The sequence below is a fragment of the Cricetulus griseus genome, assembly GCF_003668045.3.
Source record: "Cricetulus griseus strain 17A/GY chromosome 1 unlocalized genomic scaffold, alternate assembly CriGri-PICRH-1.0 chr1_1, whole genome shotgun sequence".
In the NCBI taxonomy this organism is placed as follows: domain Eukaryota; kingdom Metazoa; phylum Chordata; class Mammalia; order Rodentia; family Cricetidae; genus Cricetulus; species Cricetulus griseus.
In genome coordinates, this window is record NW_023276807.1 from 200034251 (window position 1) to 200047743 (window position 13493).

The window sequence follows — 13493 nt, forward strand, 5'->3', positions numbered from 1 at the left end:
TTTGGGGAGAATTATATAATGGAAGTTTAAGCAGTGTTGGTATAGATTTTTTCCCCCATATAATCCATTAGCCCACTTTTACTTCTTTATTTTATGTTATTTTATTGAGACAGGGTCTTACATAGCACTGGATAGCCTGGAAATCTCTATGTAGTCAAGGATGGCCTTGACCTTAGCGATCCTTCTGCTTCTGCCTCCAGAAAACTGGAATGAAAGATATGCACCACCACGCCCAGCCTCCCCCCACCCCCTTATTTTAACTATATGAATAAAAATATATTTTCTACCTGGTAAACAATGAGCATTCTAGGGTGGGAACAGAAAAAAAGGCTAAAAACACTGGGAAGGTAAATAATAGAGGCCCATCATCAACTTTCAACTTTTAGGAATGAGCATGCCTTTTTTCTTTCCTCACAAAAAGCTTACTTGAGGGAATAATTTACGCTTAGTTCAAAAGAAGGAATGGCTTTAACCTGGATGGTGGCCAGCTGTGCCAAGAACTGCAGCAAATTCAGATTTCCTCTTGAAAGTCACTCAACTGGAAATTTTATCAGTGGGAAGTTCTCTAAGGGCCAATGACTCTATTTTCTGCAACCCAGTATGAGTCTCAAAACAGTCCTGATATTTAGCTCTCACTCTCTGTGCACACATACACAGCCCACACTCAACACCAACCCAAAGAAAGCCTCATTTCTCAGAGAAGTAATAACAGTTTTTTTTGGAATCAAAAGTCCAAAATCTGTATCCAGTATAATACAGCATTATTTATTAGTCTTTTTCTCTTGGTGGTCACACAGGCATTTGGAATAGAATGACATTTGAGGACAGGACAAGAGAACTACCAAGCCTTCCTATAGAAGCAAGAGATAGAAAGCTAACCTCTCATCATGAAATAACCCAACTGACTCCAGAAATACCAAATGCCAGAGAACACCACACTTAAGGAGGGACTACCGAGTCCTTGTCCTCAAGAAACCACAATCTAAAGGGAGATGCACTCAAGGGAAGTGGGGAAGAAAGGGAAGAAAAATTTCAATAAATCCATCATCCACGACTGATGGCCCAACGTAAGAAGGACAAAATTTACAGTTTTACCGAGGGAAAGAAGGCCATGCACCTTCCATTTCCTATGTCTAAGTCCCCTTTCACTCAGTACCCTATCATCTACATATCATCACTGCATGTAATGCACACATTTAAACAAATTTAATCCATGAGTCTTTGACAGCATATCTTGAAAAGAACATCAAAATAGAAGGTCTCTCAGGACCTAGCTGCTAATTCTGAAGTTATTACTTTGCATACTTACTGGAAGAGCAGACAGGTAACTACAGCATAACTTCCTATGCAGAATATGGACGATAAAGTCTCAAGGATGACCAGATCTCCACTCTTTTCTTCATATTCTTTATTTTTAAGACATAGTCTCACTATGTAGCTCTGGCTAATTTGGAACCTTCTGTGTAGACCAGGTCTGCTTTTGCCCCCTATGTACCTGAATTAAAGGTGTACATCACTACAGCCAGCTTTATTACAAATTTATTAGCAGGACAGTGCATTAGAGGTAGTTCGTGTTTTCATTAAATGATTAAAAAATTACAAAATTGGGGTACAATTTTAGAAAAAAAGGTGACCAAGAGTGAGCAAAAAACAATCAAAACTGGGTGGTGGTGGCGCATGCCTTTAATCCCAGCACTCAGGAGGCAGAGGCAGTTGAGGCCAGCATGTTCTACAAAACATGTTCCAGGACAGTCAGCACTGTTACACTGAGAAACCCTGTCTCAAAAAATAACCAAAAAAAAGTACAACCAAGTTCAGAAAGCCTGAAAAACAGTTAGATACACTGAGAAATGTACAGAACAGCTGAATTTTCAATAGTGAAAATATAATTTGTGGACCAGGAATGTTGGTGCATTCCTGTAATTCTAGTATTCAGCGTGGCAGTCAAGAGGATTTTGAGTTCCAGGACAGCATGCATTACATAGTAAAATCCTGTCTCCAAAAAATATAATTTGTAACGGGCTGGAGAGATGGCTCAGAGGTTAAGAGCACTGACTGCTCTTCCAGAGGTCCTGAGTTCAATTCCCAGCAACCACATGGTGGCTCACAACCATCTGTTATGAGATCTGGTGCCCTCCTCTGGTGTGCAGATATACATGGAAGCAGAATGATATATATATATATATATATATCTTGTAACAAGGAAAATCTTAGCTAAGTGTCCTAACATACAAATGTACTCCCAGAACGCAGAAGGGGGAATAAAACTAGCCCAAGCTATATGAGACTGAGGCAGGAAAAGAGATCTTGAGTTCAAGTCTAGCCTGGGCTACATAGCCAGTTCAAGAAAGCCTAAGCCACAAAATAAAACAATGTTTGGGGGCAGGGAGGAGAAATTTGTTTTCTTCTAGTCCTATACATAATACCTATAGGAAAGCTTAAGGTTAGAAAACGGTTAGTTTTATCTGCGAGGAACAATTATCTGACTGCACAAGATCAGCTTAGCTTCTCTCTGATACAATCCACCTAGAAGACTCAACTTCTTTTAGTAGAGCCCAAATGCTGGTTTTAGCTCCTGAAATACCAAGAGAAATTGGTATATTAAAGGAGGGCTTCTCTTTAAAAGCTTTCATTTGTCTTTCTATTTCATCTTGAAATACATAATGCTGAGCCATATAAGTTTAGGCAAAGTGTTTTACACACACACACATACACACACACACACACACACACACACACACACACACACACACACACACAGAGAGAGAGAGACAGAGAGAGAGAGAGACAGAGAGAGAGAGAGAGAGAGAGAGAGAGAGAGAGAGAGAGAGAGAGATCCAGTCATGACAACATAAGGTTTAATAAAAAGGCTGACTTGGATCAGCCAGGAAGCAAAGCAGCAGCCAATCAACTTGAAATCTTTGTCTCCTGCCATATGGTTCAAGGAAATACAGCTCTTTAATGTGGAATTCATGACTCATAATATGAGATTGCACTGTAACCAGAAGGGTTCCAAATAATAGAGGAACACCTGGTCTAAATCATTAAATTTTTTAAAGGCACTCCCAAAAAGAGAATGCAAAATCCCAAGCCTCTTCCAGATAGGAGGTAGAGTCTTGAGCTATGAATTTAGTAAGTGGCCTGCATAGTTGAAATGACTCCTAAACAGAGAAACCACAACTCAAAATAGCCCAAACACTTTTGTTATCTCAAACAAGGGGCAGCTAGCCATTCACTCCTCCCTTAGTACATATTTGACCTGTATTACCCAGAGCCATTATAAATTTGTGAAGCTTCAAATTTGGCTGTACCAGATGTTTGAAAGCTAGAGACCAGAAGCACCAATTGCACATTGATTCTCAATGTTGTATACATTAAAATGAATATTAAGCAGATTCATTTAAATTTTGAAACTTTATACTATAAGTCTATGACCAGAACAGACATAGCACTAAAAGCTGGTGGAGACAAACACCTAAGATAAGCATCGCACCAGAGCATTCACAGTATGTAGGTAACGTGGATATTCCCATCCACCATCACTAGGAACCTATCAGAAGGCTTTCATTTTTTTTTAATACATGTGCTTTTTTTATTTTTCTTACAGTTGAGGTGGGGAGTGAATACGGCACTCAGAAAATAGCTTGAGGGAGTCAGTTCTCTCCTTCTACTATGTAGGTTCCAGGGATCAAACTTGTCAGGTTTGGTGATAGGTTGTCAAGTTTGGCAACAAAGCACCCTTACTCGGCAAGTTATTCTTGCTGGTCCTCAGCTTTTAAAAGATTGCCTCTCAGTATATGTATATAAGTGTCTATGCATGTATATGTATATGTATACACACACACACACTTTATACATGTATAAGTGATCAATGGTTAAATAAATACATAAAATAAACAGGCTGCTTCATTTTTATTTGTTTTTAAATGTATTTATCTTATATGTATGAGTTTTTTATTACAAGTATATATGCATGGTACATGTGTGCCTGGTACTCATGGAGGTCAGAAGAAAGTATCACTCCCTTGGGACTAGCGTTATGAATGACTGTGAACCAAACCCAAATCCTCCTTGAGCACAAGTGCTCGTAACCACTGAGCCATCTCTATGGGCCCTAGGCTGCTTTATTTTTCATCAAACAGACAAGATATGTTGTATTAATACCCAAGGGAACCCTACTTCTCTAAAGGCAGGGTTTAATGCCACCCTTTCTTCACACAATAATGGGGATGAGGAGGGGACAAACCAAAGCTTGCTGTGTCTATTTAGAATTATATCATTGCTATGTATATAACAGCTAACTTCCTACTTTGTAGATCTAAACAAACATTTAAGTTGGGGCGCCACTAAAATTACAAAGATAGTTGTAGAAATATACATAATTTCCATAAAACTTCAGTTCTCTCAGATACATGAGTGTTAATGCTATTAGAATGCTGTCCCATTCTTAAGTATCTTTTGATCTGGGACAGAGTTTTTCAAATGAAACTTCATGATCTTCTAAAGAATATAAAAATTTATTTCAAATACTACCTAGTTCTAATAGGCTTCAAGCTAAGCAATCAGATATATGACTTTTTTTAAGCCTTTACCTGTTTTACAGATAAAGGACTTAGAGGCTCACCTGCACCTATTCTTTACTTCCTGAGAAAGAAAGGGGAAGGAAGAAAGAGAAGTGGGAGATAGGCAACCCACATCACCTCACTAGGTGTATAGACATCATGAAGACCACGCCAAACCCAGACTCCACAGACACCTCAGTCCTACCCAGGACAAATGGAAACTTGGGACTAACAGCATTCTTGTTACTTCTAGTTCTAGGTGGAACTTCCCCACTGATACTTAACAACTCTGATCTAAGCAGATGAGCAATAGTGCAGTGATAAATCCAAAGGATCTGGAGTAAGAGAGCAAGGGTCAGGTGTCCAGGCTACTACCTGTAGGAAAGCTACTTAATTTTCTAAACTTTAGTTCCTGTATCTATAAAATAAGGACCTCACAACATCTACCCACAGGACTGTTCCAGGATCACCAACACAAAAGTCTTTCACAGACACTAGAGAGATGGTTCAGTGGGTAGAGTGTTGTCTGTGCAACACAACGAACTGATCTCAGATCCCCACCACTCATGTACAAAATTATACACAGATGTGTCCATTTGTAACCCTAGCACTAGAGACTGAAGACACATAGATCTCCTGGGCTCAGTAGTGAGCCAGTCTAGCTAAACCTGCAAGCTCCAGGCCAATGACAGACTGTCTCAAAAAATAAGGTAGAAAAGCAATTAAGAAAGGCTCTGGCCTCCACATAAGCACACAGACTAGAGCAAAATACATATGCAAGTAGGCTCAGACACACACACACAAACAATATTTCATGAAGTATAAATGGTTATAAACATCCTTTTTTACTTTATTAACTGTTCTGTTTTGTTTTTTAAAATTAGGAAATACAAAAACATATTAAGAAAAGGCTCACCCACAGGCCTATCACTCAGATGTCATTACTGCTTGAACTGAGATAAATCTATCACCAACCAAAAGAAACTAAGACAAAACTAAGTTCAGATGTTAACACAAATAACAGCAAGAGACAAAATTAATTACTGATCTCTTTTAAAGAGCAAAGCAGACCTTCCCATATATCAGCTTAAAGTGAAGACAAGGCTACTATTTATCCCAGCACCGGTCCCATGAACTTATGCTATATAAGCAAGGCACATAAAAGTCAAGGCTACAAAAAACCCCTCAAAATAAATATTTCATGAGTCTGAGGAACAGTTACAACATATGACCTCAGATGCAAAGGGAGATGAAGTATCAGAAGCCCCATTAATAAAACTGACATGGCTGTAATGGTCACACCAAAGACTGACAGCTTGCTATAGGCCACTTAAGAAGAAAAGGAAAAAAAAAATTATCTATGGTGCTGTAAGATGGGCAGCCTGGGCTGCTGACTTTCTCGCTGTTTACCAAATCCCATCCTTCTTAGAACATGTGCCCCTCCTTTTTATTCCAGCTTCCCACCCTTCCCTTTTCTACCTCCTCTCCTTTGCCTTACTAATGCACTGAATTTGCTTTTTGTGTTTAAAATGGCTTCCATATAATGGACTATCATGATGATGGAGGAGGAGGAGAAGAGGAGGAGGAGGAGGAGGAGGAGGAGGAGGAGGAGGAGGAGGAGGAGGAGGAGGAGGAGAGAAGAAGAAGAAGAAGAAGAAGAAGAAGAAGAAGAAGAAGAAGAAGAAGAAGAAGAAAGTTCTAAGACCTACTACACTATGGATAGGCCAAAAATAAATAAATAAATAAACTATGCAAAGTGAAAAGGAGCCAGACACAAAAGCCACATATTGTATGATTCCATTTACAGGAAATGTTTGGAAGAAGCAAATACAGGAGAGTACAGGGGTCAAAGGATAAAGAAGACAGTGAATGCTGCAAATGGGGCGTGTGGTTTCTTTCTGAGTAGTCCAAATTGTTCTAAAAGGGGATAAATGGGAATGAGAAAAGGTTATAAGAAAGGTGAATATAATCAAAATATACACACATAGAAAGTATAACAAGCCAGGCAATGGTGGCACATGCCTTTAATCCCAGCACTCAGGAGGCAGAGACAAGTGGATCTCTGTGAGTTCAAGGCCGGCCTGATCTACAGAGTGAGTTCCAGAATGGGCTCCAAAACTACATAGAGAAACCCTGTCTTGAAAAACAAAAGAACAAAAAAGTAAATAAACAAATATACAATGAAACCCATTATTATGTATAACATACGCTAATAAAAGTCTTAAATAAATGATTCTAAAATTGGATCATAGCAAGTTGTACAACAACAATATTACAAAAAGCAATTAATTGTATAGCTTAAATGGGTGAACTGTATAGAATGGGCCTTGTATCTCAATAGAACTGTTCAAAAACATTTAGGATCCTGGGCAGAAAAGAAGACATAGCCAGGCATGGTAATGTATACCAGAATCACAGCACCTGGGAGGCAAAGGCAGGAATACCACAAGTCCAAATCCAGCCAGAGATACACAGAAACTTCCAAGTCATCTAGAGCCACACAGTGAACCCGTCTCAATAAAATAAAACATAAAAAAATAAAACCAATCAAACAAAAAAAAAAATTTAAGCTGGGCAGTGGTGGCATACACTTTTAGTCCCAGCACTCAGGAGGTAGAGGCAGGGGGATCTCTGTGAGTTCAAGGCCAGCCTGGTCTACAGAGTGAGTTACAGGACAGGCTCCAAAGCTACAGAGAAACCCTGTCTCGAAAAACAAACAAACAAAAAAATTGACCACTAGAGATAACGCCACAGTTAAAGCACTTGCTGTACAGTAAGAGGATTGGTAATTCACCACAGAACCCATTTAAATGCTACATGGGTGTGGCAGCCTTCCTGTAATTCCAGCATTGGAGGGTAAGAAACAGGTGCTCCTTTGAGAAGTAAGCTGGCTAAAAACTAGCCATATCAGTGAACTCTGGGTTTGATTGAAAGACCCTGCTTCAATGAATAAGAAGCTAGAACAATTGAGGATGATTGCCAACATCAATCTTAGACTTCCATATGCAAAGCCACATATACCCACACAATGTGACCACACACATGAAACATACACACACACACACACACACACACACACACACACACACACACACACACACACACACGTGTATGGTAAAAGAAAAACATCTTTTTAACATACCAGCCGACCTCCCTACTCAAGTGTGGAAAAAAAATAACTCAGGGGCTGGAGAGATGGCTCAGCAGTTAAGAGCACTGCTGCTTTCCTAAAGGATACAGATTTGAGTCCCAGAACCCACATGGCAGCTCACAACTGCCTGTAACTCCAGTCCCAGGAGATTTAATAGCCTCACACATATATGCAGGCAAAACACTCATACACATAAAATAAAAATAAATAAATCATCTTTAAAAGAGACAGAGACCTGTGAACAGTTATTACAGCTACATTGTAGATAGGCAGTGGTAGGACACACCTTTAATCCCAGTACTCAGGAGGCAGACACAGGTGGATCTCTGAGTTTGAGGCCAGCCTGGTCTACAAAGTGAGTTTCCAAGACAGCCTGGGCTACACAGAGAGACCCTGTCTTGAAGGAAAAAAAAAAAATTCTCAGTAACCAAACTATGCTTCAGACTACTAGAGCTGGGCATGGTGGCACACACCTTTAATTCCAGTTGGTATTGGGGAGGGAGAGGCAGGCAGAGCTACATACATAGTAACTACATAGTAAGACCAGAGAGAGAGAGAGAGAGAGAGAGAGAGAGAGAGAGAGAGAGAGAGAGAGAGAGATACAAGAACTCCAAATCCAATTGAGTCCTGCTCCCCCAAAAGCAGTTCAAACTGGAACTTGCTTTTCAGATGCTTGAAAATTCTGCACCTTTGCCTAGGTAGTTTCTTCAATTTGTAAAACATTTACTAAATGTTCCAACTCTCTATCTTGATTGATCATCTCAAATGTATCATCCACAAAACCTTCTGCGTTCTCCCATGGAGTCATCTCTCTCTCCATCCTCTGAATTTCCAGTGTTTTACTTCCTGAACACCACCTTTGATTTTCCATCTATTATCACTTATTCAGCATTGATCTTAATTGCTTTCACATTCATATAGGATTCCAATAACTTTCTGTTTTGTAAGTGAATGACCATGTTCAGCAAATGAGAATTTCACTTTCCTCCAATAAGCTTTAACTTTAGAAATATCCAGAAGTCATTTAGACACTAGCTTCTTAAACATGATCTCATAGGGTCACATAATTGGAATGTTGAAAGGGTAAAATATGTGGCACCAGTAAAAGATTCCTCAACCCACAATAACTGAAAATTCATTCTAATCAAACATGAAATAAATTGGAATTGCTTCTGGTCTCAGATTGGCCATGATGCATGGAGCAACCTCATCTTAGCTTTGGTTCTGAACATACAATATGCACATTTTGTACTGTGCATGGCCTTATGTGAAACAGCTCCACTCAGATTCAGAACTACCATTAGTTATGAAATGCAGTATTTCTACTGCACACACAAGGCTTTTTACACTTCTAGAAATACAATGGTTTAATTATAGAAAGCAAAGACTTCTAATATTTTCTTACCATCATTCCCAAGCATGTAAATATCAATATGCCTTTAGATTGTATTATATTCAGGTGTCTGATTTTTTTTTAAATGCTGTCTAAGTTGCTGACAAGTTGCATAAAAAAGAAAATCATTACATGGAATTTTGGCTTGGGACTAGGTCAGGATTTCCAACAATTTCCAAAATGGCCCTTATACATAGTTCTGCTACTTTGTACTACATACTCAGAATTGCCGATTATAAAATCAAAATACACACCAACTCTGAGAAACACTGAAGACGCTCTGTATTGCTGAAGTATCGAGTATTCAGCCAAGATTCAATTCTTTTTTACATATAAATAAACAAGCAAAACTATCTTATTAATAGGCAAATTTACTTGCATCTTTTATTAACAGTAAAATTCTATCTATACCAAAGAAATGTCTTAAAATAAACTTATGATTTTTATTAGTGAATGTTTGTTTTACATGCCTATATATATATATATATATATATATATATATATATATATATGTGGCTGAATAAAAAAACGTCTCAGGCCAGAAGGAGTCTCCAGTAGGAAGAGCATAAGAAGCCCTGTCTTAGACCACAGGGGATGCGCCAAGTAGCTGGGCTAGAGGAATGCCTGTTTACTCATAACCCCAAAGTCATTTCTGAGGTACACACTGATCATATGGATTTCAAAATATTTGATCATCATTTTATAGAAACAGCCTGAGTTTTGCAAGTTCAGAGTTCTACAACAGTTATTATTATTTTTCTACTACTTTTTAAATTAATTCCTTTTCCATCTCATGCAGCATCTGGAGCCTAAGCTTTAATTTCTTCAAGCCTTATAAGCCTTCTAACTCATCTCTTCACAAGTTTCTCTTCTTTTAACCCTCTGTTTATTGAGCCACCTGTGTGTCAATGCTGAGGGCTGGAACTGGAGAGCAGAAAAATGTTTCTACTTAGATTGTGTTTTTCAGAGGAATTAGAAAACTGAGATATGTACAGGATCCACACATTTAAGAAAAGCAGTTGAGCTAGGAGACAGTGGTACACGTCTTTAATCCCAGTACTGAGGAAGCAGAGGCAGGGAGATCTCTCTGAGTTTGAGGCCAGCCTGCTCTACAGAGTGAGTTCAGGACAGCCAGGGCTACACAGAGAAACCCTGTCTCAAAAAAACCAAAAAGAGAGTCAGAAAGGGGGGGGGGGATGGGCAAGGAAGGAAGGAAGGAAGGAAGGAAGGAAGGAAGGAAGGAAGGAAGGAAGGAAGGGGAAAAAGAAAAACAGTGGCATTAGGCATTAAGAATTCAAAACAAGGTGCTGGAGAGATGGCTCAGAGATTAAGAGCATTGACTGCTCTTTCAGAGGACCTGATTTCAATTCCAGCAACCATATGGAGGCTCACAGCCATCTATAATGAGATCTGGTACCGTCTTCTGGCCTGCAGAGATACATGCAAGCAGAATTCTGACTACATAATAAATAAATAAATCTTTTAAAAAAAGAATTCAAAACAATAGACGGGTCCTCTGGCCAACCTAGAACCCATGTGTCCTTCCTCACACACCATTCTCCCCTTCATCCTCCCACCCATTTGTGCATCTCGTTGGATAAGACCTTATGTTAAGCTACCTATATCCCATGCGCTGCTTCAAGTCCAATTTCTCTCCAACTTGCCTCCTGATCTACAATCAAGACAATCTACGTAGTGAAACCTGACAGTACTTTTGCTTATGACTGTTTATCAGCCCAATCCTTTTCAACTTTCCTTTCTAATTCAACTTCAAATACCTTTTGTGGGTATTGGGAAGTATGTTAACTGCATGTAATTTTTTCATCGTATATTTGCCCTTGTTTTCTTTATGTCTCATGACTATGGCCAACATAACTACCTATAGAGCTTCTCTAAAAATAAAAATACAAAAACCTTATCCTTGAAGAGCCTTCAGTAAGTCTGGGATGGGAACCAGACATCTTTGTACCTAAAAAGCCCCACTGGTTATTCTCATGCACACCTTGAGAGCCATTGATTTATTACCATGCGCTTTATACAACATACATTCAACGCTTATTAATTCATGGCATGGAAGCTCATAAATAACTTTTCTCTAAATAGCCTAACCAGCTATCAACCCCTCGATTACACTAGCTGTGTTCCAAGTGCAACATGTGGTTTTGTGATTCGTTCCCTCAAGTACTACATGGAGGGACACCATTACCTTGTCTCTTTACATTGTTTCCCATTTGTTGAAAAACCGGAGGCCTGGAATGCAGCCATGTCAGACAACACTACATAAGAATGTACTCTGGGCCTGAGATTAAAATTAGTTACAATAAGAACAAGAATGAGATAGACAGTCTGAATGAATACAGTGCTCCTACTCAATAGTTCCTTCCTTAATCTGTACAGAAGACCAGGAATTAGATCTGAGATCTATCACTCCTCTTGCCCCTTCCCCCAGCTCCCCCCCACCCCCCACCCCCTCCGCGCCGCCGCCCCTAGCTCCCAACCCCAGCTTCTACCAGTCTCCTGAAATGCTCGAGACAGTCCCAGGCCTCTGAAGGCCCAGGAAGACGTTAAGTGCACTAAAGTCCTGCAATCAGATAAATAACCCAAGCCCCACCCGACTGACAGTTAACCTATCAACTACCCCAACACACCATTTATATAGCTCAGTTCGGAAGCAGTATGAACTTTTCCTGAGTTGTTCTTCACAGGCAACAGCAGTCTGAGTCACACCCAGCCTTGAGCAAGTGTGACATTAGCCAGGGAGCAGTTAAGGGACTAGTCTCTACATCTCTTTTCCCATTTCGGAACTGAACTGCACCTCAGTTATTACAACTGCGGGCTACAATGATCAGTGAATTGCTGGTGGCCCGCAGGAAAGTGTGGACTGGGAAAGGACGTCCCAGGCTTCCCTCAGGCAGGGGCTGCAGATTCCAGATTCCACAGGCCTCTCGCAGCAGCTCCATCTTGCTTCCTGCCAGAAGGAAGGGTAGAGGAGGAGCCCCACATACACCCAGAATCTGGAAAGGCCCCAGTGCGAGGAAGGCGTTTGACAGCAGGTAAAGCTGGGAGGAATAAAATGAATGGCTACGGGTCAGGCAGGAAGAAACGCAGGACTCCTGGTTATGAATTACAACATAAAGGTGTTTCAGTGCTGGAGGTGTGAGCGAAATGCCCCGGAGGGAAGGAGGAGGCAGCAGAGACAGGAGGAAGCGAAGTTGGTGGCGGGGAGCAGGCAGACACCAGGAGCCCTGGGGAGGGCTGAGCAGGTGGGTCTCACCAGGACAGAAGTGTTAGAACGGCGGGTGGCCAGGTGCAAATGAGAATCCTTGGAAGGAAAGGCAATGAGTCCCTAAGAGAACCCACCTACAGGCTGGATAGGAGAGGCCTAAAAAGAGGCTGAGAGCAAGGTAGTCAACTCGAGGGACGTGAGCCTGCCCAGGGGAGGAACAGACTACTAACAACTATCACTTCTTGGGAGCCTACTAGGGGCACACAAGCTAGGCACTTTACGAATAAAACCTCGCTGACTCTTCACAACACAGCCCCAAGGCAGGATTTCTGATGACTGCACCATTTTATAGATGAGGAAACTGAGGCCCCGACAGTCTCAGTTACTTGCTCAAGGTCACAGCATAGAGAAATCAGCGTTCGAAACCACGGTACCTGCCCTGGAGCCCACCCTTCGTAGAGCCACAAGCAAGGTAGCCTACGAATGCAAGCAACTAGGCGGACCGGGACCCTGGGGACGTCTCCCGCCCGCGCTCCAGTCCCAGGCCCGGCGCGCTCACCCGGACGAGGTTGCTGACTGCCGCTTGCACGGCGGCCACGGGCGCGGTGAGGTCAGGAATGGCTTTGCCGTCCACCTCGCCCTCCTCGTGCATAATCACCAGGTGGGAGATCTGCTGCGCCACCGGCTCCAGGATGCTCTCGATCGTGCGTGTGTGAAACACCGGCATCGCGGCGTCTAGCGGGGCGGCGAACCGCGGGCGACGGGAAACTGGGATCGGCGGAGCCGGGAGCCGGCAGCGAGAGACTGACTCCGAGCGGCGACTAGAGTCCGGGCTTCCCTCGGCGTAACCAGCCCCACGGGCGCCCCGCCCTCTCACGTCGCCGCGCCCAATGGCAACGCGGCTCGGGCCCAGGCTGCGGTTCCTATTGGTTTTCCTTCAAGAAGCTCGGCCCCCAAGGCCGCGCCGCCAGAGTTCCGCCCCGCCCCCATTCCCAAGGGAGGGGCCGGGGATTGGGGCTGCGCCTCAGGGATTGCGACCGGATTCCCGAACCCTCTCGCGGGGCGCTCCTTATAAGGGCATGGTGGGAGCGGAGCGCGCGGCTGCAGTCCACTGGCCCCGCCCCTCGGGGCCGCCTCCCGCCTCTGAGTGGCGGAGCTCCG

At 42.1% G+C, this 13493-nt stretch overlaps 1 protein-coding gene across 2 annotated transcripts in view; it reads right to left on the bottom strand.

Annotated features, from left to right (window-relative positions):
• The window catches only part of Vcl (vinculin), a 94980-nt gene extending 81890 nt beyond the window's left edge, over window positions 1–13090 (bottom strand). For both annotated transcript variants that reach the window (XM_027387518.2, XM_027387517.2), the window contains exon 1: window positions 12892–13090. In XM_027387518.2, the coding sequence (XP_027243319.1) occupies window positions 12892–13059 (168 nt within the window). In that variant the 5' untranslated portion in view covers window positions 13060–13090. The remainder of the gene's footprint in view (window positions 1–12891) is intronic.
• Between the last annotated feature and the right edge of the window lie 403 nt (window positions 13091–13493).